General features: G+C 49.5%; 1 protein-coding gene across 1 annotated transcript in view; it reads left to right on the forward strand.

The window, feature by feature from the left end:
- AXL (AXL receptor tyrosine kinase) overlaps positions 1–25706 on the forward strand; it is a 93731-nt gene that overhangs the window by 20462 nt on the left and 47563 nt on the right. Inside the window, exons 2-4 of the mRNA XM_060257575.1 lie at positions 4763–4961; positions 13761–13861; positions 15210–15392. Of these exons, the coding sequence (XP_060113558.1) occupies positions 4763–4961; positions 13761–13861; positions 15210–15392 (483 nt within the window). The remainder of the gene's footprint in view (positions 1–4762; positions 4962–13760; positions 13862–15209; positions 15393–25706) is intronic.

Consider the following 25706-nt stretch of genomic DNA (forward strand, 5'->3'; position numbering starts at 1 on the left):
GCCAAAGGATTATGGGAACCATCATTAAGTAGGTGGAGACCAGTGACTTTCACCCTGGTGACAGGGAGGCGAGTGTCGATCTTCCCCAGGGCCTGCCTAGCTAGCCAGATTTATCTTCCCCTCCCTCTCAGTTGCGGCAGGGAAAGGGCCAAACCTGCTGTCCTGGGGATTGCCAACTTTTAAACCAGCCTCTGCTCCTGCGCCTTCGACGGCGGCTTAAATCGCCAAAATCAACGGTGAAGTTCCTTAAACGCAGAGAGAGGCGTGACCATCTCTGATAGGAAAAGCTTTGCCTGCAGATCGGAATAAAGGCAGAAGAGCAGGCCGGACGTTTTCTTTCAGATCGTTTGGCAAGACGTACTCCCACGGCGTAATTTGTTCTAGCCTCCAGTTTGACTCCCAGACTTGTTTTGCAGGGCCTTGGAATATGTGAAGGGGTAATAAAGAGAGAACATCTCTGAGTAGTTTCAGAGAGCCGCTGTGTTGGAAGGGTTGCAACAAGCTTCCCCCCGCCCCTGATGGGGTAGGGTTGCCATCTCCAGGTGGGGGAGCTCCTGGAGATTTGGGAACGGAGCCTGGGGAAGACAGGAACCTCAAGGGGGCACGATGCCACAAAGTCGACACCACAAAGCATCTATTTTCTCTAGGGGAACTGATAGGGTTGCCAAGTTCAATGCAAGAAATATCTGGGGACTTTGGGGACGGAGCCAGGAGCAGGGGTGTGACAAGCACAATAGAACTCCAAAGGGCGTTCTGTCCATCACATTTAAAGGAACCACATGCCTTTTAAACACCTTCATTTGGAATAATGAAGGATAGGGGCACCTTCTCTGGGGGCTCATAGGTAGCTCTCTGGGGTGGCCAACGGTAGCTCTCCAGATGTTTTTTGCCTACAACTCCCATCAGCCCCAGTCAGCATGGCCAATGTCTGGGGCTGATGGGAGTTGTAGGCAAAAAAACATCGGGAGAGCTACCGTTGGCCACCCATGCCCTAGTCCAATCTTTTTGAAACTTGGGGGCGTGTTTTGAGGAGAGACACCAGATGCTATACTGAAACTGTTTTCTACCTCAGAAAACAGCCCCCCCTAGAGCCCCAGATACCCATGGATCAATTTTCCATTATTTCCTAAGTGAACTGGTCTCCATATAGGGTTGCCAAGTCCAATTCAAGAAATATCTGGGGACTTTGGGGGTGGAGTCAGGAGACTTTGGAGGTGGAGCCAGGAGACATTAGGGGTGGAGCCAAGATCAAGGCTGTGACAAGCATAATTGAACTCCAAAGGGAGTTCTGGCCATCACATTTAAAGGGACGGCACACCTTTTCAATTCCTTCCTTCCATAGGAAATAATGAAGGATAGGAGCACCTTCTTTGGGGGCTCCAATCTTTTTGAAACTTGGGGGGTATTTGGGGGAGAGGCACTAGATGCTATACTGAAAATTTGGTGCCTCTACCCCCAAAAAACAGCCCCCCCAGAGCCCCAGATACCTGCAGATCAATTCTCCATGATTTTCTATGGGAATAAATCTCCATAGGGAATAACCGAGTTCCCAGCAGACATTTCCCTCCCCTCCCCCCGCTTTCTGACGACCCTGAAGCGGGGGGAGAGTCTCCAAACCGGGGGATCCCCTGCCCCCACCTGGGGATTGGCAACCCTATCTCCATAGGGAATAATGGAGCGCCCAACAGACCTTTCCCTCCCCTCCCCCAGGCTTTCTGATGACCCTGAAGCAGCGGGAGGACCTCCAAACTGGGGGATCCCCTGCCCCCATCTGGGGATTGGCAACCCTAGGAACTGAGCTTTGTAGCCTAAGAGATGAGGTGTGATTTTGGGGGATCCCCGGGTCCCACCTGGAAGCAGGCATCCCTACAAGTTCAGTAGCACCAGAGTTTCAAGGTGTAAGCATTCAAGAGTTCAAGCTTCCTTCAAAAGACACAGTAGAGGAGAAACGTTGATCTGAATTCTTCTATCCTAGTTCTTAGTCAGAAGGTGGGAGGGGGTGGTGGGAAAGAATGGGTGTGAAGAATGCCTAGGTACAATGCGCATTGTCATCAGCTGGGTTACAACAGAGGGGAAACTCTTGGGAGCAGAAAACAAGCGTAGGTGCTGTGAAAATTAGAGTAGTCCTGCGTTGCTATTAGGCCCTGGGAGGTCCATTGTTCTGAAAAGGAAAAGGAAAGGTCCCCTGTGCAAGCACCAGTCGTTTTCGACTCTGGGGTGACGTTGGTTTCACAACATTTTCACGGCAGACTTTTACGAGGTGGTTTGCCATTGCCTTCCCCAATCGTTTACACTTTCCCCCCAGCAAGCTGGGTTTTCATTTTACCGACCTTGGAAGGATGGAAGGCTGAGTCAACCTTGGGCCGGCTACCTGAATCCACCTTCTGCCGCAATCGAACTCAGGTCATGAGCAGAGAGTTCAGACCACAGTACTGCTGCTTTACCACTCTGCGCCACGGGGCCGCCCATTGTTCTGAACTTGTGAGTTAATTCCAGTCCAACCATCTCCTCTTGAAATCTCCCCTTGAAGCTTCTTTGTTTGAGGACTTGCTCCTCTTAGGTCAGCAAAGGAATGACTCAGAAGATTACAATGTTCTCCCACTGTTTTTTGAGCACTGCAGTTTGTAATGTCAGATTTACATCCAGATTGATTTATATCTCCGAGCAGCAGGGTAATAAGGCAAGTGTGTCTCTGAGCATGTGCCGAGTGCTTTCTCTGGGCATATGAGATCAGCCTCCGTGCATTCCTCAGCACCAGCCATGCTTGCTAAGTGGCTGCTGTCTCACAAAATGACATGCCCCAGATTATCTTATTTGAGCCTGCAGTTCTGACACAGGGTGATGGGGGTAACCACAAAATGGCTACCATAGGAGGCGGAGCCAACTCTGAGATGTCAGGGAGTGAGGTTATGCATGACTCTTACGGAGACTTCTCAACATTTCAAGCAGAATGTCTGTTTAATGGGGTTAAGCAGGGAAGGAGGAAAAATTGGGGGTTGGCCATTTTCTGGTTTTAACAGAAAGTGTTTTTAACTATTACTGTGAGCCGCCCGGCCTGAACCATGAGGAAAGGAGGGATATAAATGCATCTGAAAATATGTCTACCTTTTAATCTGCACAGCCAATCCGAAGCCTTGCTGGGCACAAGCCCCACCCACTTTCTAAAAGCACTCGGTGGGCACCAGAAAAGGGGTTGGTGGGGGCCCACGCCACGGACACCTAATTGCCCCAGATTGGGATTGCCGATCCCCTGTTGGGGGCAGGGGATTCCCCAGTTTGGAGGCCCTCCCCCTGCTTCAGGGTCATCAGAAAGCGGGGAGGGGGGGAGGGAAATGGCTGCTGGGCACTCCATTATTCCCTGTGGAGACTGATTCCCATGAGGTATAATGGAGAATTAATCTGGGGCAGCTGTTTTTTGAAGTTGAGGCACCAAATCTTCAACATAGCATCCAATGACTCTCTTCAAAAAGCTCTCCAGGTTTCAAAAAGATTGGACCAGGGGGGTCCAGGTCTATGAGCCCCCAAAGAAGGTGCCCCTAGCCTTCATTATTCCAAACGGAGGGGAGGCAGTTAAAAGGTGTGCGGTCCCTTTAAATGTGATGGTGGGAACTCCCTTTGGAGTTCAGTTGTACTTGTCTCAACCTTGCTCCTGGTTCCACCCCTAATGTCTCCTGGCTCCACCCCACTGTCCCCTGGCTCCGCCCCCAAAGTCCACAGATATTTCATGAATTGGACCTGGCAGCCCTACCCCAGCTTCTTCACAAGGGAAACTCGCTATTCCTATAGTATTAGTGAAGAAGAGCCTTGTTTTGGATTTTGGGCCCCAAAACAGGAACCTTTGCGGTTAGGGAAGAAGAGGCCGACGAGTTTCTGTTCCTGTTCCACGCCTTCCTTCTCCTTGGGGGGATCTGCGTGTAGGGTTGCCAATCCCCAGGCGGGTAGCAGGGGAACCCCTAAGGGTTCTGTGATTAAACCAGCCTCCAATATAATCAACAAATTTTCATTGAAATTTATAAAGGAAACATAAACAACCACTTAAAGCAGTGAATCGTACATAAGGTGAAATCCTACAGTATGCTCAGTCCTTTATAAGGACAAAATAAGGTGAGGTATTATAATATGCACAGTCTTTCTTGGGACCAGTAGGCCTCCAAATGGTTTCAGCCAAGAACTGGCAAAGTAGAGTCTTCTTCACAAGTCAAACTGCTGTAGAAAAAAGCCAACAGTAGCAGACAGCTACCAAGGCAGCGCCCCTCTGCCTCCGTTTCTCTGAAGCTTCCACAGGCTTAATGCAAAAGATTACAAAGTTGATAATGGAAATCAATCCTTCAAATACAATGAAAGTTATGTTTATAATGAGGTGCTCCAGCGACCAGGTGGGGCAGTAGATCACCCCATTTGGAGGCCCTCCCCCCACTTCAGGGTCATCGGAAAGCAGGGGGAGAGGAGGGAAGTGTCTGCTGGGCACTCCATTATTCCCTGTGGAGACCTATTCCCATAGGGTATAATGGAAAATGAGCCCCCAAAGAAGGTGCCCCTATCTTTCATTCTTTCCAATGGAGGGAAGGCATTGGAAAGGTGTGCGGTCCCTTTAAATGTGATGGCCAGAACTCTATTTGGAGTTCAGTTATGCTGGTCATACCCTTGCTCCTGGCTCCACCCCCAAAATCTCCTGGCTCCACCCCCAAAGTCCCCAGATATTTCTTGAATTGGACTCCCCCCCCAGCTGCATGGCTCACGATGACGTCTCTTTCTCCCGCAGCCGTCTACTTCCTGGAAGGCCCTCACAACCTGACCTCCTCCTTGGGCAGGGATGTGAAGCTGTCCTGCTCCGTCCACGCCGTCGGCGATCCTCTGGAGGTCAGCTGGCTTCGGGACGGCGCCCTTCTAGAGTTTGCTGACAGCAACCAAGTTCAGGTGCCCCTGGATGAGGAGAAGTGGCTGACCACCAGCGTCCTGAGGTGAGTCCCCTCAGCCCTAACGTCAGGCTGGATGGGCCTGCCCGGGTTTCGACCGCAAGGTAGGGCTACCAAGGCCCAGTTGGGGTCAGGAGAGCCCCTGGTTTGGAGCCCCCTCCTTTCAGGGTTCTCAGAAAGCACGGAGGGAGGAAAGAATGTCTTCTGGGCACTCCATCATACCCTACGGTATAATGGAGAATTGATCCATGGGTATCTTGGGCTCTGGTGGGGTACCTTTTGAGGGAGAGGCACTGAATTTTCAGCATAGCTTCTAGTGCCTCTCCTCAAAACCACCCCCACCCCCCCAAGTTTCAAAAAGACTGGACCAGGGGGTCCGATTCTATGAGCCCCCAAAGAAGATGCCCCTATCCGTCATTATTTCCTATGGAAGGAAGACATTTAAAAAGCTGGGGATTAGTAACCCTAATCTGTTAGCTGGGAGAAAGAGTGGAGTGGGGGTGTGTGTGAGGATTTAATTATTGCATATATGGCTACACCCCTCCCCCAATAATTTTGGAGAATGTCGTGACACACAGTTGGAAAAGATGTATGATACACATGAAGCTGCCGAATCAGACCCTTGGTCCATCAAGGTGAACACTGGTTCCTCAGATTGACAGCTCTCTGGAGTCAGGCGGAGGTCTTTCCTATCCTCTCCTGCCTGGGCCTTTTAACTGGAGATGCCGGGGACTGAACCTGGGACCTTCTGCATGCCAAGCAGAGGCTGTACCACTGAGCCACAGTCCCACTTCAAGACTCTCCAGGGTCTCAGGCTGAGGTCTTTCCCATCCCCTCCTGCCTGGTCCTTTCAACTGGAGATCAAACATGGGGGATCAAACATGGGACCTTCTGCATGCCAAGCAGATGTTCTACCATTGAGCTACTGTTCTACTTCATGGCTCTCTGGGGTCTAAGGCTGAGGTCTTTCCCATCCCCTCCTTCTGGTCCTTTCAAATGGAGATGCCAGGGATTGAACCATTGCATGCCAAGCAGATGCTCTGCCACTGAGCCCCACTTCATGACTCTCCAGGGTCTCAGGCTGAGGTCTTTCCCTTCTCCTCCTGCCTAGTCCTTTTAACTGGAGATGCCGGGGATTGAACCTGGGACCTTCTGCATGCCAAGCAGATGTTCTATCATTGAGCTACAGTTCTACTTCATGGCTCTCCAGGGTCTCAGGCTGAGGTCTTTCCCTTCTCCTCCTGCCTGGTCCTTTTAACTGGAGATGCCGGGGATTGATGCTGGGACCTTCTGCATGCCAAGCAGATGTTCTATCATTGAGCTACAGTTCTACTTCATGGATCTCTGGGGTCTTAGGCTAAGGTCTTTCCCATCACCTCCTGCCTGGTCCTTTTAATTGGAGACACCAGGGATTGAACCTGGGACCTTCTGTATGCCAAACAGAGGCTCTGCCACTGAGCCACAGCCCCTCTTCATGGCTCTCCAGGGTCTCAGGCGGAGGTCTTTCCCATCCCCTCCTACCTGGTCCTTTTAAAATAAAGATACCGGGGATCGAACCTGGGACCTTCTGCATGCCAAGCCGGGGCTCTTTCACTTCCCCCGCTGTACAAATGCAGCAAGGCAGACCCCCTCCCAATAAGGAGTAAAGGAAAATCACAGCCATTTCATGAATGGCCCATATAGGGATAAAGAATAAGACATGAAAAGCTTGTGGATTCTCTGACTCACTCTTGATTCACCCCACGGTGGAAGCCAAGCGGACTTGGGTATTCAGTTTTTGACTCAGCTGCTATCTCTGCCCTTCTTCCCCTGAACTGTGAACCACCTTCCTCCTGCAACGAGGAATGGACGGTGGGCGGTGGGGTTCCATGTGTGTTTGAGGGGCAGGGGGAGTGAGTGCCTGCCGGGTGCCCTCGAGCGTGACTTTGCATGACTCAAGAGGAAGTTCTGTTTTGTGGTGACTCAGGCTCCAAGCAGGGAAGGCTACATCTGAGGTTCTCTGACTTTGAACTTTTTACATGTGTGACTGAAAGCCCTGGCAGAGCAGGAGTAGGAAGGCAGGATATTGGGGACGGGTGGTATTTAGAATTGATGCCAAAGAGGGATGTTTGAGAACTTAGTAATATTTAGGGTTGCCAAGTCCAATTCAAGAAATATCTGGGGACTTTGGGGGTGGAGCCAGGAGACATTGGGGGCGGAGCCAGGAGCAAGGATGTGACAAGCATAATTGAACTCCAAAGGGAGTTCTGGCCATCCCATTTAAAGGGACAGCACACCTTTTAAAACGTCTTCCTTCCATAGAAAATAATGAAGGATAGGGGCACCTTCTTTTGGGGCTCGTAGAATTGAACCCCCCGGTCCAATCCTTTTGAAAGTTAGGGGGTATTTTGGGAAGAGGCACTAGATGCTATACTGAAAATTTGGCGCCTCTAGCTCAAAAAACAGCCTCCTCAGAGCCCCTGATACCCACAGATCAACTCCCCATCATTCCCTATGGGAATCGTTCATGGAGGTGCATGATGGCTGTGGGGGTGGGGCTTCCCCTGCCAGCCAGCTGGCTGGGGGAGGGGGGAAGCCTGTAAAACCGGGGGATCCCCCTCTGGGACCTAGGGATTGGGAAGCCTAGTAATATTACAGAACACATCCACACACACAGGGCTATTTTTGTAGCAAAAGCCCAGCAGGAATGTCTTTGCATATTAGGCCACACCCCTGGCATCAAAGAAGCTGGAACTGCGTTCCTGTGCATTCCTGCTCAAAAAAACCCCTCAGCATACAGGATTCTCTTAATTTGGATACACACACACACACACTTCCCATAGGGTATAATAGAGAATTGATCTGCTGGTATCTGGGGCTCTGGGGGGCATTTTTTTTAGGTAGAGGCACCAAATTTTCAGCATAGCATCTGATGCCTCTCCTCAAAAGACCTGCCAAGTTTCAAAAGGATTGGACCGTGGGGTCCAATTCTATAAGCCCCCGAAGAAGGTGCCCCTATCCTTCATTATTTCCAATGGAGGGAAGGCATTTAAAAGGTGTGCGGTCCCTTTCAATGTGATGGCCAGAACTCCCTTTGGAGCTAAGTTATGCTTGCCACACCCTTGCTCCTGGCTCCACCCCCAAAGTTCTGAGATATTTCTTAAATTGGACTTGGCAACCCTAGCAAAAAGGGGGCCCCTTGGTGCTTGGGGGGGGCAACAGTTGGAGGGCTTCTGGAGTTCTGACCCTGCTGGTGGACCTCCTGAAGGCCCCTGGGTTTTGGCCACTGTGTGACACAGTGTTGGGCTGGATGGATCATTGGCCTAGGGTTGCCAATCCCCAGGTGGGGGCAGGGGATCCCCTGGTTTGGAGGCCCTCCCCCTGCTTAGGGTTATCAGAAAGTGGGGGGAGGGAAATGTCTGCTAGGCACTTCATTATTCCCTACGGAGACCAATTCCCATAGGGTATAATGGAGAATTGATCTGTGGGTATCTGGGGCTGGGGGAGGGCTATTTTTTAGGTAGAGGCTCCAAATTTGCAACATAGCATCTGAAGCCTCTCCCCCAAACACCCTCAAAGTTTCAAAAAGTTTGGGTTGGGGGGTCCAATTCTATAAGCCCCCCAAGAAGGTGCCCCTATCCATTATTTCCAGTGGAGGGAAGGCATTTTAAAGGTGTGAGGTCCCTTTCAATGTGATGGCCAGAACTCCTCTTGGAGTTCAATTATAGTTTTCACACTCTTGCTTCTGGCTCCACCCCTAATGTCTCCTGGCTCCACCCCCAAAGTCCCCAGATACTTCTTGAATTGGACTTGGCAACACTAGCTAGAAAGGTGATTTTTTTCAAATGAACGTTAACGAGCTCCTCGATAGCTTGGGGCAATTGTTCAGTCTCAGTCTGCCCATCCATCTACAGTGTGGAGATGAACATTTTGGGCTTACTTTTCAGCGCTGCTGTTAGTTAGATTAAGTATGTAAAGCATTTTGGATATATATTTTTTAAATTACTAAATAATTGCTAAAGATTATGGCACTTCTGTAAACCATGAAATTGTGCCTAGAAATGTGGGTTGAATTTCACTATTGGTTGGTGCTGTATAGGTTCCGGAGGAATAACCCCGAATTTTGTAGCTGAAATTCAGAAGATCTGTTTTTTTTTTCCCTAAGAGCTTTTTTGGAGCTGATGGATCTTCCTTGCTCATAGTTCCCACGCTGTTTTTGACTTTTTTTCATGAGCTGCGTAGGCTGAATGAATTTCTTTTCTTTTTTTTTCCCAGCACGGCTTTCAACAAAATACTTTTTTTTTTTTTTAAGATTGTACCATTCGTTTCCACTTGGATAAACAGCAGAAGGGCAGTTGAGACAAACAAAAGACACTTTTCAAAGTTCGTAAAAACAAACAGGGAGACAGCAGATCAGATACTTTTGTTTCGTCTGCTGAGGTTCTCGGGGCCAGCCGGGTGGAGGGAAAATCCAGCCACTGGCCCTCAAGATGGAGGACTCCTGACTAGAAAGTAAACAGAGAAGCGGTTGGCCTCTCCGTTGCTGACACCACACAAAACCCCCACACAACCCCCCCAACAAAGAATCTCGTTTGGAATATTGTGTACAAGTCTGGTCACTGCACCTCAAAAAGGATATTATAGCATTTGAAAAAGTGTAGAAAAGGGCAACTAGAATGATTAAAGGGTTGGAACACTTTCCCTATGAAGAAAGGTTAAAACGCTTGGGGCTCTTTAGCTTGGAGAAACGTCGACTGCGGGGTGACATGATAGAGGTTTACAAGATTATGCATGGGATGGAGAAAGTAGAGAAAGAAGTCCTTTTCTCCCTTTCTCACAATACAAGAACTCATGGGCATTCGATGAAATTGCTGAGCAGAAAGGTTAAAACGGATAAAAGGAAGTCCTTCTTCACCCAAAGGGTGATTAACATGTGGAATTCACTGTCACAGGAGGTGGCGGCTACAAGCATAGACAGCTTCAAGAGGGGGTTAGATAAAAATATGGAGCAGAGGTCCATCAGTGGCTATTAGCCACAGTGTGTGTGTGTGTGTGTGTGTGTGTGTGTATATATATATATATATATATATATATATATATATATATATATATATATATATATATATATATATATATATATATATATTGCCACTGTGTGACACAGAGTGTTGGACTGGATGGGCCATTGGCCTGATCCAACAGGGCTTCTCTTCTGTTCTTATGTGACGCAGAGTGTTGGACTGGATGGGCCACTGGCCTGATCCAACATGGCTTCTCTTATGTTCTTATGTTAAGTCTTCAGAATGCAGAAGCAAACAATCACAAATTCAAGCCAAATCTTTTCTCAAAACACCAAAACGCAGTTGGGCGCTGAATTTGAATTCCATAAACACAAAGTCTTCCTGTCCCAGAGGATTCAGAGGGCTGCCAACCTCCAGGTGGTGACTGGAGATCTCCTGGGATTACAACTGAGGTCAAGGTGACACAGATCAGTTCCCCTGGAGAAGAGGGCCACTTTGGAAGGTGGACTCCGTGGCGTTCAGGGATGGAATTCTAGCAGAAGCTCCTTTGCATATTAGGCCCCACCTCCCTGATTTAGCCAATCCACCAAGAGCTTACAAGGTTCTTTTTTGTAAGCTCTTGGAGGATTGGCTACATCATAGGGTTGTAATAATATGCAAAGGAACTCCTGCTAGAATTCCACCCCTGGGCGTTATGCCTCATGTAGGGATGCCAGCTCTGGGTTGGAAAATCCCTGGAGATTTGGGGGGTGGAGCCTCCGGAGGGCAGAGTTTGGGGAAGGGGGGCCCTAAGCAGGGCATAATGCCACAGAGCCTTTCCTTCAAAGCAGCCCTTTTCTCCAAAGAAACCTATCTAGGGTGGCCGGAGATCAATTGTAATAGTGGGTGATCTCCAGGCACCCCCTGGAGGTTGGTGACCCTATGAAGTCCCACCCCAAACCCCCACCGTCCTTAGACTCCACCGCCAATCCCTAGGCATGCCCCCAACCTGAAGCTGGCCACCTGTGTCTCAGTAATGGTTGCAACAGGATTGGAAATGGGTGTGTATCGAATCCATGTTTGTCACCTGCTGGGCTTTTTCGACAAAAAAAAACCTGTGTGAAACAACGGTGATGACAGGGGTGTGTGGCCTAATATGCAAATGAGTCCCTGCTGGGCTTTTTCGACAAAAAAAGGTCCTGGTAGGCAGTATACCTCTGAGAGCTAGGGCAGGAGTGGCCAAGCTGTGGCTAGGGAGTAGGGTTGCCAATCCCCAGGTGGGGGCGGGGGATCCCCCGGTTTGGAGACCCTCCCCCCACTTCAAGGTCATCAGAAAGCGGGGGCGAGGGAGGAGGGGAGTGTCTGCAGGGCACTCCATTATTCCCTATGAAGATTGATTCCCATAGGGTATAATGGAGAATTGATCCACAGGTATCTGGGGCTCTGAGACAGCTGGGGTTTTTTTGAGGTAGAGGCACCAAATTTACAGCATAGCATCCAGTGCCTCTCCCCAAAATACTCTCTAAGTTTCAAAAAGATTGGATCAGGGGGTCCAGTTCTATGAGCCCTAAAAGAAGGTACCCCTATCCTTCATTCTTTCCAAGAGAGGGGAGGCATTTAAAAGGTGTGCGGTCCCTTTAAATGTGATGGCCTGAACTCCCTTTGGAGTTCTATTATGCTTGTCATCACCTTGCTCCTGGTTTCACTCCCAGTGTCTCCTGGCTCCACCCCAAAGTCTCCTGGCTCCACCCTCAAAGTCCCCAGATATTTCTTGAATTAGACTCAGCAACCCAACTTGGGAGCCACAGGTGGCTCTTTCACACATATCGTGTGGCTCTCAAAGCCTCCACCGCCCTGCTGGCCAGTTTGGAGAAGGCGTGTGAAGTTAAAGTTGCTCCCTTCCCACCTCCTTCTCCTCCTGCTTCCTTTCTTCCATGCTGCTCTCAAACAGCCAATGTTCACGTCTTGTGGCTCGCAAACATCTGACAGTTATTATACAAGGCTCTTATATGAAGCAAGTTTGGCTACCCCTGTGCTAGGGGGCTTAAACGTAGGCTTGTCAAAGCCAGGTGGGGAAATTTCCGGAAGCTTGGGGGTGGAGCCTTGGAAGGGTGCGGTTTGAGGAGGGGAGGGAGTTCAGCAGGGATAATCTAGGTTCTCAGCTCTGGGTGGGGAAATACCTGGGGATTTGAGGGGTGGAGTCTGGGGAGGGCGGGGTTTGGGAAGGGGCGGGGCCTCCACAGGGCCCAATGGCATGAAGTCCACCCTCGAAAGCAACCACTTATTCCATGAGAACTGCTCTCTGTCGTCTGGAGAGCCGCTGTAATAACAGGAGATCTCCAGGCCCGACCTGGAGGTTGGCAAGCCGTGATGTAAGGCATTTTGGCATCCACCCTCCAAAAGCAGCCATTTCCTCTGGGGGAAGCTCACCTCTGTAGTCTGGTTATCAGTCGGAATTCCGGGTGATCTCAAGGCCTCTCCTGGAGGCTGGCAACCCTGTGAGCAGGAGAAGGACTTCCTGTCTTGTGTGTCAACTTCCTGTGGGGAGGGACATCTGCCTAGCAGCTATAAACAGGCATAAAATTCTGGGAAACGAGCCTCCAAAACAAGCATGAAGCCGGTAGCTTTTCAATGCAGGAGAGGATCTGGGACAGAATTCTGTCCATCTCTGGAAAGAGGGATTCCTCGCTCCGGCTTCCTCCTCAGCCTGAACATTACAGCATCTTCGGGCATTTGTGTGCAGAAAAGGGCAACTAGAACGATTAAAGGGTCGGAACACTTTCCCTATGAAGAAAGGTTAAAATGCTTGGGGCTCTTTAGCTTGGAGTAACGTCGACTGCGGGGTGACTAGGGTTGCCAATCCCCAGGCGGGGGCAGGGGATCCCCCGGTTTGGAGGGCCTCCCCCCGCTTCAGGGTCATCAGAAAGCGGGGGGCGAAGGAGGAGGAAATGTCTGCTGCGCACTCATTATTCCCTAAGAAGACCGATTCCCATAGGGAATAATGTAGAATTGATCCATGGATATCTGGGGCTCCGGGGAAGCTGTTTTTTTGAGGTAGAGGCACCAAATTTGTAGGGTAACATCCAACACCTCTCCTCAAAAGACCTTCCAAGTTCCAAAAAGATTGGACCAGGGGGTCCCATTCTATAAGCCCCAAAAGAAGGTGCCCCTATACTTCATGATTCCAAATGGATGGAAGGCATTTAAAAGGTGTGCGGTCCCTTTAAATGTGATGGCCAGAACTCCCTTCGGAGTTCACTTACGCTTGCCACCATCTTACTCCCGGCTCCATCTCCAAAGTCTCCTGGCTCCACCCCCAAAGTCCCCAGATATTTCTTGAATTGGACTTGGCAACTCTAGGGGTGACATGATAGAGGCTTACAAGATTATGCATGGGATAAAGAAGGTAGAGAAAGAAGTCTTTTCCCCCCTTTCTCACAATACAAGAACCCGTGGGCATTCCATGAAATTGCTGAGCAGTCGGGTTAGAACGGATAAAAGGAAGTCCTTCTTCATCCAAAGGGTGATTAACACGTGGAATTCACTGCCACAGGAGGTAGTGGCAGTTACAAGCATAGCCAGCTTCAAGAGGGGATTGGATAAACATGGAGAAGAGGTCCATCAGTGGCTATTAGCCACAGCATATTGTTGAAACTCTCTGTCTGGGGCAGTGATGCTCTGTATTCTTGTACTTGGGGGGGGGCACAGTGGGGAGGCTTTTAGCCCCACTGGTGGACCTCTTGATGGCACTTGGGTTTTTTGGCCACTGTGTGACAGAGTGTTGGACTGGATGGGCCATTGGCCTGATCCAACATGGCTTCTCTTATGTTCTTATGTGAACGTTCTCTTCTCTTCTCCCCACCAGCATCTTTTCTGTGCAGCTTTCGGACATGGGAAATTACCAGTGTGCTGTGTCGGTGAACGGGTCTGACGTCCTCTCTGGCGGAGCGTATTTGGGGCTGGCAGGTAAAACACTTTGAACGCTGCACATGCTCAGAGGCACTCTTGTCTCTGCTGCCAGTGCCAGTGGTCCCCCTTGCTTAAATTTAACTCCTAGTAAATAATAGCAAACTGTGTAGCACCATAGTTGCGATTTGTATATAACAGCAACAAAGCCCTTAAAGGGAAACGTCCATATCAAATTAGAAGAAACACATTCTTCCTTGCTGCGTATAATAAAGGTAAAGGCAGTCCCCTGTGCAAGCACCAGTTGTTTCCGACTCTGGGGTGATGCTGCTTTCACAACGTTTTCACGGAAGACTTTTTACGGGGTGGTTTGCCCTTGCCTCCCCCAGTCATCTACACTTCCCCCCCCCCAGCAAGCTGGGGACTCATTTGACCGACCTCGAAAGGATGGAAGGCTGAGTCAACCTCCAGCTGGCGACCTGAACCCAGCTTCCGTGGGGATCGAACTCAGGACGTGAGCAGACAGCTCGGACTGCAGGACTGCAGCTTTACCGCTCTGTGCCATGGAGCAACCCAAAGCATCCCCCCAAAACTAATTAAGATACTGAAATGGGCGTTTGAGAGAGAACTTGGCTGGAATTTTCAGTTGGCTTATGAGGAAGCTGCAGGAGCAGCGGAACGCAATTAAAACCGGAGTTTGCGTGAAGGCAAGAATGTTTCCTTCGGAAGCCCACAAGCAACGGAGGGACTCCTGTGGAACTTTATTGTTGAGTCTTAGTACTCTCTTTGGGAAACTAAGAGACTTTGAGGGGTCCTCCCTGTAATACTGTACTTGAGACTCTTGTTTGGCTTTAATTTCCTGAATGTATGAATGTATGCTTACTTTTGTATGCTGTTCATTATATAACATAATATAATATACTTAATTTTGTACAAACTATTCAAGAGTGTGTTTTGCACAATATTTATGATATATTTGTATTCCATATATTGTGCTGCCGTTGTTCTTTTGCTACCACCTCCTGTGGCAGTGAATTCCACATGCTGTTAACAAACCCGTTGCTAACATTAATTGAAGCGCCCCGTGGCGCAGAGTGCTAAAGCTGCAGTCCTAAGCTCTGCTCACAACCTGAGTTCGATCCCCGGCGGAAGCTGGGTTTTCAGGTAGCTGGCTCGAGGTTGACTCAGCCTTCCACCCTTCCGAGGGTGGAAGGCTGAGTCCCCAGCTTGCTGGTGGGGGGGAAGCGTAGATGACTGGGGAAGGCAATGGCAAACCACCCCGTAAAAAGTCTGCCGTGAAAACGTTGTGAAAGCAACGTCACCCCAGAGTCGGAAACGACTGGTGCTTGCACAGGGGACCTTTTCTTTTTTTACTGCTAACGTTAATGCCCAATCACCTCGTTCCCAGGTCTCCCCTTTTTTGCCGAGGAACCCGAAGACATGGAGGTGACGGCTGAGACCCCTTTCAACCTCACCTGCGGGGCTCAGGGCCCACCGGAGCCGGTGCGGGTGATGTGGTTGCAAGACAGCGTTCCTCTCAACTCCCTGAGCGACCCTCTCTCCCAGAGCCCTTCAGTGCTGGCTGTGAAAGGTGAGTGAGACTGGATGCTGCTTGGCTACTTTGGGCAGAAAACTGGCCTGCCCAGAGGGTATGTATGCAAGAGAGGCAGGATGGTGCAATGGTTAGAGCAATATGCAATGGATAGGAAGTGCTGCGCTGTCAAGTTGCTTCCGGCTTAGGGGGACCCTATGAGGTCACGTCCTCCAAAATACCCTATCCAGGGCTTTTTTTGTAGCAGGAGCTCCTTTGCATATTAGGCCACACACCCCTGATGTAGCCAATCCTCCTGGAGCTTACAGTAGGCCTTGTACTAAGAGCCCTGTAAGCTCTTGGAGGATTGGCTACATCAGGAGGTGTGGCCTAATATCAGGGCTTTTTTGTTGCAGGAACTCCTTTGCATATTAGGCCATACACCCCTGATGTAGCCAGTCTTCCTGGAGCTTACAGTAGGCCCTGTACGAAGAGCCCTGTAAGCTCTTGGAGGATTGGCTACATCAGGAGGTGTGGCCTAATATCAGGGCTTTTTTGTTGCAGGAACTCCTTTGCATATTAGGCCATACACCCCTGATGTAGCCAGTCTTCCTGGAGCTTACAGTAGGCCCTGTACGAAGAGCCCTGTAAGCTCTTGGAGGATTGGCTACATCAGGAGGTGTGGCCTAATATCAAGGCTTTTTGTAGCAGGAACTCCACTGCATATTAGGCCACACACCCCTGATGTAGCCAATCCTCCTGGAGCTTACAGTAGGCTCTGTACAAAGAGCCTTTCAAGCTCTTGGAGGATTGGCTATATAAGAGGGATGTGACCTCATGTGCAAAGGAGTTCCTGCTGGGCTTTTTTCTACAAAAAATGATGCTCTGTATTCTTGGTAGCGTTGCCACGTCCAATTCAAGAAATATCTGGGGACTTTGGGGGTGGAGCCAGGAGACTTTGGGGGTGGGGCCAGGAGACATTGGAGGTGGAGCCAGGAGCAAGGGTGTGACAAGCACTATTGAATTCCAAAGGGAGTTCTGGCCATCACATTTAAAGGAACTGCACACCTTTTTAAATGCCTTCTTTCCATAGGAGATATTTAAGGATAGGGGTATCTTCTTTTGGGGCTCATAGAATTGGACGCCCTGATCCAATCTTTTTGAAACTTGGGGGCTATTTTGAGGAGAGGTACTGGATGCTATACTAAAAATCTGGTGCCTTTACCTAAAAAAACCCAAACAGGCCCCCCGCCCTGAGCCCTACATACATGCAAATCAATTCTCCATTATACCCTATGGGAATCAGTCTCCTTAGGGAATAATAGTGGTAGGGCTTCTAGCCCCACTGGTGGACCTCCTGATGGCACCTGGGGCTTTTTGGCCACTGTGTGACACAGAGTGTCGGAATGGATGGGCCATTGGCCTGATCCAACACGGTTTCTCTTGTGTTCTTCTGTTCTAAAAGCGCCCCGCTCTTTGCTTTCACTTGGCTGGGACTGATTCTGGAAAGTAGGCGATCCGTGCTCAGATGAAACTTGGTTTCTGGAACTCGCTCTCTGGACGGCTGAGCCCAAATCGTCTTTTATATTCTCTCCGTTCCGTTGGCCACAAAGAGGGAATTCTGGGAGCTAAAAGGGGGAGAGACCGTGAATGGATCGGAGCCCCCCCCCCCCTTCTCGCTCTCTGCCCAGCCTCATTCCACCGCCCCCCTCCCTTTCCCCCTGCTTTTCACGTCCTTGTTCATTGTGTCTGAAAGCCTCTCTTGTCCCCAGCCCGTGGTCCCTTTTGTCCCCTTTTCTATGGAGGTGGCTTCCCCCCCATGCTTTGGGTTGGCTGGGGGCTGCTCAGAGCGTGGGAACAGACGGAGCAAAGGTTGCCAATTTGCCGTGTGTGTGTATGTGTGTGTATACATGGATTTCACTGCTCATGGGGGAAATCCTAAAAGAGTCAGTGTTTACACAGTGCTTTCGAGGGTTCAGAGAACTCTGAGCGTTCAGGGAACTGTCACAGCAAACCTTCTAGGTAGGTCAAACGTGTAAAAGAGCAGGGCTTTTTTTTTGTAGCAAGAACTCCTTTGCATATTAGGCCAATCATCCTGGAGCTTACGGGGCTCTTCTTACAGGGCCTACTGTAAGCTCTTGGAGGATTGGCTACATCAGGGCTGTGTGGCCTAATAGGCAAAGGCAAGGGTTTTGTTTTGTTTTTTGTAGCAGGAACTCTTTTGCATATTAGGCTATCTAAAGCAGGGTGGCCAAACTTGCTTAATGTAAGAGCCACATAGAATAAACGTCGGATGTCTGAGAGCCGCAAGCTATGAACGTCAGATTTTGGAAGGAAGGAAGGCAGGCAAATAGATGGGAGGAGGGAGGGAGGAAAGAAAGCAACTTGAAATGCATTCTCCAAGCTGCCAGCTGGCTTGGCTCGGACATAGGATTTAAAGAGACGAACTCCTTTTCCAAGTCAGCTGACAGGGCAGTGGGGGCTTCAAGAGCCACACAATATATGTGCAAGAGCCACAGTTTGGCTCCCCAGGCATAGACCAAGGAGAGGGAAGGAAATGGAGGGTGGTTTCCCTGGAGTCCTGAGTGTGGGGATTAATTCATTAAAATACTTATCCTCAGGGGGGGGGGTTGGTAGCAGGAATTCCTTTGCATATTAGGCCACACCCCTCTTATGTAGCCAATCCTCCAAGAGCTTCCAGGGCTCTTATCACAGGGCCTACTGTAAGCTCTTGGAGGAGTGGCTTTATCAGGGGGTGTGGCCTAATATGCAAAGGAGTTCCTGTTACAAAAATAGCCCTGAATAAGAGAGAGGGTCTGTGTCTTCAGGTAGGGGAAGAAAAATCCCCTCAAGTTCCATGTTGCTTCGCCAAAGAGACATGAGTGGCTGTAATCTAGGGTTGCCAAGTCAAATTCAGGAAATATCTGGGGACTTTGGGGGTGGGGCCAGGAGACTTTGGGGGTGGAGCTAGGAGACACTGGGGGTGGAGCCAGGAGCAAAGGTGTGACATGCACAATTGAACTCCAAAAGGAGTTCTGGCCATCACATTTAAAGGGACCACACACCTTTTAAATGCCTTCCTTCCATAGGAAATAATGAAGGATAGGGGCACCTTCTTTTGGGGCTCATAGAATTGAACCCCCTGGTCCAATCTTTTTGAAACTTGGGGGCTATTTCGGGGAGAGGCACTGGATGGTATGCCGGACATTTGGTGCCTCTACCTCAAAACACAGCGTTTTTTGCCAGGGTATGAAAATGTTGTAAAAAGCTCGAAGAAGCCTGTGCGAAAGAAGGGTTCCAGTACGACCTTGTTCTTTTCAACCTTTTGGATTGCTGGCTGCAACTATTTCACCAGGATTCCTTGGAATGAACTGAGCATTGATTGCTGTAAAGACTGGATTGATTCTTGGTGAACATGTTCCTTATTTTGCTAAGGACTAATTGTATGGTCTATCATGAACTAATATATGCTTTTGTAATTGTTGAATTGTTTGGTGAGTTTGTTGGTTGTACAGAGGCTGGTTTTCACGGAAAGCCTTGTGCTTTGGGTTTCTCAGCCTCCAGATGGGGCCTGGAAATCTCCCCCTTTGATAATTGATCTCCAGCTGGCAGAGATCAGCTCCCCTGGAGAAAATGGCTGCTTGGAAGGGTGGAGTCTGTGGCATTGGACCCTGCTGAGGCCCCTCCCCTCCCCAAACCCCGCCCTCTCCTGTCTCCACCCCCAAAGTCTCCAGGTATTTTCTAACACAGACCTGGCAAGCCTAACGCTGTGAAAGGCTTTCGATTTCTGCAGATCAAAACTCTGCTGAAGGGATAGAACAGGGGTGGCCAAACTTGCTTAATGTAAGATCCACATAGAATAAACCTCAGATGTCTGAGAGCCACAAGACATGAACATCAGATGTTTGAGAGTCACCAGAAAGGGAAGAAAGGAGGGAAACAGGTGGAGGAAGGAGGGAGAGGTGGAAAGAAAGCAACTTTAAATGCATTTCCCAAGCTGTTGGCTGACTTGGCTGGGAGAAGTGATTTAAAGAGCAAATGCGCTCTCAAGCAGTGGTGGGGACTTTAACAGACACACAATATTTGCAAAAGAGCCACATGTGGCTCCCGAGCCACAGTTTGGCCACCCCGGGATAGAAGAAGGACAGTCTTTCTTTCTCCCTCCCCAGCTGGCAACCTCACTTCTGAGCTGCCCCTCCCATCCAATGTTCCCTCTAAGCCAGGGGTGTCAAACTCATTTGTTATGAGGGCCAAATCATAAATGAGACCTTGCTGCGCCGGGCCAGGCTATGTCGGGCTGGGCCATGTGTGTACTTATTTAAAATTAGGTAGCAGAGCCCCGTGGCATAGAGTGGTAAAGCTGCAGTATTGCAGTCAGAGCCCCCTGCTCACGATCTGAGTTCGATCCCATTGGAAGCTGGTTCAAGTAGCTGGCTCCAGGTTGACTCAGCCTTCCATCCTTCCGAGGTCGGTCAAATGAGTCCCCGACTTGCTGGGGGGGAAATGTAGATGACTGGGGAAGGCAATGGCAAACCACCCCGTAAAAAGTCTGCTGTTAAAACGTGAAAGCGACGTCACCCCGGAGTCAGAAACGACTGGTGCTTGCATAGGGGACTACCTTTACCTTTTTTTTTTACCTTTAACAGAGATATAACATTTTTAAAGGACACAGACAAACACAATTAAAGATTTTTTTTTAAACTTAAAACATGCTTAAGACATTAGCACTTATTGGTGTTAAAGGTGCTTTCTTTGTATTTCTCTTGTGGGATCCAGGGAACTGGGCAAAGGAAGCTCTGGCTCTTTCCCTCCTTCCCCAGGGGACCAGGAGGGGGAGGAGCCTCAACCAATGGAGAAAATCAAGGTTTTACTCTGTAGCTTCTGAACAATTGAGCAAGCTTGCAAAGGAAGCTGAAATGCGGAAGGAGGAGGAAGCAGACAAGAGCCAGTAGCTTGGGGGCCTCATAGGAACCCTCCAGGGGCCTCATTCGGCCCCCGGGCCACATGTTTGACATCCGTGCTCTAAGCTACAGAGTCTTGTTAGCAAAAATTCTACTTTGTGAGCTCCTGGCATTAAAGTTGTGAGCTACTGCGTAAATTATTGTGCTTTGGGGTCATCCTTCCTGAGCGAAGACAAAAATGTGTGAGCTGGAGGCTAAAAATCTGTGAGCTAGCTCACGCTAACTCAGCTTAGAGGGATCACTGCTCCCATCCCAGATGGTTTTACGCATTTCTGAAGGACGCTTTGCATACACTCAGAGGCTAGGGTTTCTTTTATTAGGCTTAAGGCCTCTGAGTTGAAATTAGATTCCGAGGCCTAGACCGGGCAGTCTGCTTGGCTGCAGATGAAGCCCCGGACAAGCTTGCAAGGGTGGAGCTGTCGACCATCTTGGCACTGCAGGGCTTCTTCTTCCCGTCACTTCGGAAACCGTCGACCACTCATCCCAGGGCTCTGGACCTTTCCCAAGAGCTTCCAAGCATCCTGACCACAGCCCCCTCCCTTTTTGCCAGAGGCCAGCCGATGATTCGCCTGGGGGGGGGCACTGCGGGTTGCTGCTTTGGCTGGAGGGGTTTTTCATTTTGTTGAATCAGCAGCTGGGTCAGGGCTGTCCGAAGAGGAAGTGCCTCCCCAGAGCATCTGTGGGCAAAGCTGCATTCCTCTGGACACATACATACACATCCCCTGAGCCTGCCTCGGCGGGGAGGGCGGGATATAAATAAAAGATTATTATTATTATTATTATTATTATTATTATTATTATTATTATTATTAGTTCATTCCAGGCAGCAGCAACGGCCTCTCCACACTGCATTCCTGTGACAGCGGTGGAATTCTAGCAGGAGCTCCTTTGCATATTAGGCCACGCCTCCCTGATGTAGCCAATCCAACTGGAGCTTACAAAAAAAGAGCCTTGTAAGCTCTTGGAGGATTGGCTACATCAGGGGTGTGTGGCCTAATATGCAAAGGAGCTCCTGCTAGAATTCCACCCCTGGTTTACTCTGGAGTAAGGCCTGATTTACGTGTGACAAGAGGGTGAGGCTGGCGGAGGGATAGAGTTGCCAATCCCCAGGTGGGGGCAGGAGATCCCCTAGTTTGGAGGCCCTCCCCCCGCTTCAGGGTCATCAGAAATTGGAGAGGGAGGGAGGGAAATGTCTGCTTGGCTCTCCATTATTTCCTATGGAGACCCATTCCCATACGGTATAATGGAGAATTGATCTGTGGGTATCTGGGGCTCTAGGGCGGGGCTGTGTTTTGAGGGAGAGGCACTAAATTTTCAGCATAACAGCCAGTGCCTCTCCTCAAAACACCCTCCAAGTTTAAAAAAAAAATGGACCAGGGGTCCAATTTTATGAGCCCCAGAAGAAGGTGCTCCTATCCTTCATTATTTCCAGTGGAGGGAAGGCATTTAAAAGGCGTGTGGTCCCTTTAAGTGTGATGGCCAGAACTCTCTTTGGAGTTCAGTTACGCTTGTCACCACCTTGCTCCTGGCTCCACCCCCAATGTCTCCTGGTTCCACCCCCCAACGTCCCCAGATATTTCTTGAATTGGACTTGGCAATGCTAGCTAGAATCTTATGTCACCAAACTGTTTTTTTGCAATATATTGAAATGCATTCATCTATTCAAATTCAAATATACTTCTCCTATACGTTACATATTTTCCTCCCCCCCCCCCACTCTTATTCATGACCTCCGCCGGTATTTAAAACAAATTAAAAGCATATTAAAGGTAAATTCACAATTATAGAATCTTTAGAGAAGAAGAAAAAATATATATATATCATTCACTAACCTTCTCTCTAATAATCACTTAGCGCTTATTAAACACAACGCTCATAATTATTAATTCAGTTCCAGAGTTCCCTCTATCTTAGTCTTATCTTAACTCTCATATATATATATTATATATATATATATATATATATATATATATATATATATATATATATATTACCAAGTAGCTAGCTAGAATCTTGATGTTTTTCAAATGAACGTTAACGAGCTCCTAGATATCCTTGGCCAGTTGTTCAGTCTCAATCTGCCCATCGATCTACAGTGTGGAGGTGAACGTTTTGGGCTTACTTTTCAGCGGTGTTGCTAGTTAGATTAAGCATGTAAAGCACTTTGGATATATACTTTTTTAAATTACTAAATAATTGCTAAGCATTACGGCACTTCTGCAAACCACAAAATCGTCCCTAATCCTAAAAGAGCCAGTGTTTACAAAGTGCTTTTGAGGGTTCAGTGTCATCAGAAAGCGGCGGAGTGGGGAGGAAAATGTCTGCTGGGCACTCCCATTATACCCTGTGGAGACTGATTCCCATAGGGAATAATGGAAGATAGATCCACAGGGATCTGGGGCTCGGTGGGGGGCTGTTTTTTTGAGTTAGAGGCGCCAAATTTGCAACACAGCATCCGATGCCTCTCCTCAAAAGACCCTCCAGGTTTCAAAACGATTGGACCGGGGGATCCAATACTGTGAGCCCTCAAAGAAGTTGTCCCTATCCTTCATTATTTCAAAATGGAGAGGAGGAGTTTAAAAAGGTGTGCGGTCCCTTTAAATGTGACAGCCAGAACTCTGTTTGGAGTTCAATGATGCTTGTCACACCCTTGCTCCTGGCTCCACCCCCAAAGTCCCCAGATATTTCTTGAACTGGATTCCGAGGAGGGTCTTCCCCAGATTCCAGAAGGGGATGTGGTCTCCCCAACTGGATGCTGGTGCAAGAATGCTTGCATGTTTCCCCCCTCCTAGGATTGCCAATCCCCAGGTGGGGGCAGGGGATCCCCCGGTTTGGAGACCCTCCCCCGCTTCAGGGTGGTCAGAAAGCGGGGGGCAGGGAGGGAAATGTCTGCTGGGAACTCTATTATTCCCTATGGAGGTTTATTCCCGTAGAAAATCATGGAGAATTGATCTGCGGGTATCTGGGGCTCTGGGGGGCTGTTTTTTGGGGTAGAGGCACCAAATTTTCAGTATAGCATCTAGTGCCTCTCCCCAAAATACCCCCAAGTTTCAAAACGATTGGACCAGGGGGTCCAATTCTATGAGCCCCAAAAGAAGGTGCCCCTATCCATTATTTCCTATGGAAGGAAGGCATTGAAAAGGTGTGCCGTCCCTTTAAATGTGGTGGCCAGAACTCCCTTTGGAGCTCAATTATGCTTATCTTGGCTCCACCCCTAATGTCTCCTGGCTCCACCCTCAAAGTCTCCTGACTCCACCCCCAAAGTCCCCAGATATTTCTTGAATTGGACTTGGCAACCCTACCCCCTCCCTCCTTCCAGAGCAGAGATCCTGCAGACCCCTCCGCCTCGCCTCTGCCTGCCTGCATACCTGCCATTCCTCTTCTTCCTCCGGCTCATTGGCCTGGCAGTCACGGCTCCCCGTGAGTCAGGGCGGGGGAACGCAGAGCAGGAGGTGACGCGGCTCTGAGTCACGGGAAGGTGCCAGAAATGCGGGAGGCCCACGGCCTGATCTCTCCCCCTTCCCCCGCCTGGTACTGTGCAGCCGGCTATGCTTTCATCTGCATGCCCACCGCTGAAAAAAAAAAGAACTCCGGAGCCCGGGACAACCCCCAGCCCCTGCTGCTCCGACTTGCTGGCATGAGAATATCAGATAGATGTTTAGGCAAGAAGTGGAGCCTCTTTCCATCTTCACCCCTTCCCTGCACACCAGGGGGCAAAGGAGAAAGGCCAGTGGGAAAGAAGAGTTTAGGCTGAATCAGGCCCCCAGAGGTAGTGGCGGAGTGGGACTAAAAATATTGGTTGCCAGGAGACATAGGGGGCCCACCCGCAACCATAAGGCTATCATTTGATTTTTATAAGAAGTAAAAATTTCAAAAATATGTAAGTGGAAAAAAGGAACAATTAAAATTTTTGCAAAATAAGTGTGTGTGTATATACACACACACACACATGCGGATCCTGTGAAATTAGGGGGAGGGATTTCTGAGTTTCCTGCATTGTGCAGGGGGTTGGACTAGATGATCCTGGAGGTCCCTTCTAACTCTAGGATTCTATGAACATATGAAGCTGCCTTATACTGAATCAGACCCTCGGTCCATCAAAGTCAGTATTGTCTACTCAGACGGGCAGCGGCTCTCCGGGGTCTCAAGCTGAGATTTTTCACACCAATTTGCCTGGACCCTTTTTTGGAGATGCCGGGGATTGAACCTGGGACCTTCTGCTTACCAAGCAGATGCTCTACCACTGAGCTACCGTCCCTCCACTGATTCTATGTCAGATTCGGCCCTCATAACAAATGAGTTTGACACCCCTGGTTTAGAGTTTCCCACGCCATGTGGAGTTTTCTTGCCTCAGCAGGGGAAGGAACCCAGGCGTCCCGGCACACCGAATGCACATCTCCTGCCGTTCGTGGGGCTGGAAGGTTGGGGCGGGCGTGGCCGGTGGCCATGAGGGAGTGGTGCTGAGAAGTGCTGAGAAAGGGGGAAGTTGATGCAACCTGGGGAAGCATGCAGGCGAAGTCCATGAGGACGAAGTGGCCTGTGGGTGGGGCAGGGGTTTGCTGCGCACGTGAAATGGGAACGTCCACGAAACTGGAGATGCATCCGATGAAAAGCCAGGAGTGAGGGGCGTGTAGTTAGCAGTTTGGGTTGCTAACTTCTCCGTGAGTCTTTCACAGCAAGTTGAGCCGTGGAGATGAGTGACAGGTCAGGTTTATCACCGTTGCCAATCCCCAGGCGGGAGCAGAGGATCCCCTGGTTTGGAGGCCCTCCCCCGGCTTCAGGGTCATCAGAAAGCGGAAGGGGGAGGGAAATGTCTGCTGGCACTCTTGTTATTCTCTATGGAGACCAATTCCTATAGGAAATAATGGAGAATTGATCTGCGGGTATCTGGGGTGCTGGGGGGGGGGCTGTTTTTTTAGGTAGAGGCACCAAAGTTGCAGCATAGCATCTGGTGCCTCTCCTCAAAAGACCCTCCAAGTTTCAAAAAGATTGGACTGAGGGATTCAATTCTATGAGCCCCAAAAGAAGCTGCCTCCATCCTTCATTATTTCCAATGGAGGGAAGGCATTTGGAGCACAATTATGCTTGTCGCAACCTTGCTCCTCACCCAAAGTCTCCTGACTCCAACCCCCCCCCCCCAAAGTCCCCAGATATTTCTTGAATTGGACTTGGCAACCGAAACCAGTCTCTATTTTCTTCTCCAACGCTTCTTACAAGAAAGCGAAGATTGCATCTTAAAAGCACGTTTTGGAATACAGTGCACTGGGACTTTAAGAATATGTTTGTATGGTTTGCGTATATGGAATGAGCAATTTATGAGCAATTGAATATACGGTGTTCGTTTGTGCTACCCGAACTCTGTTGATTGGCAACCCTACCTTATACCCTTCTGAGGCCCCTCCCTTCCCCCAAA

The sequence above is a fragment of the Heteronotia binoei genome, chromosome 17, assembly GCF_032191835.1.
Source record: "Heteronotia binoei isolate CCM8104 ecotype False Entrance Well chromosome 17, APGP_CSIRO_Hbin_v1, whole genome shotgun sequence".
NCBI lineage: Eukaryota > Metazoa > Chordata > Lepidosauria > Squamata > Gekkonidae > Heteronotia > Heteronotia binoei.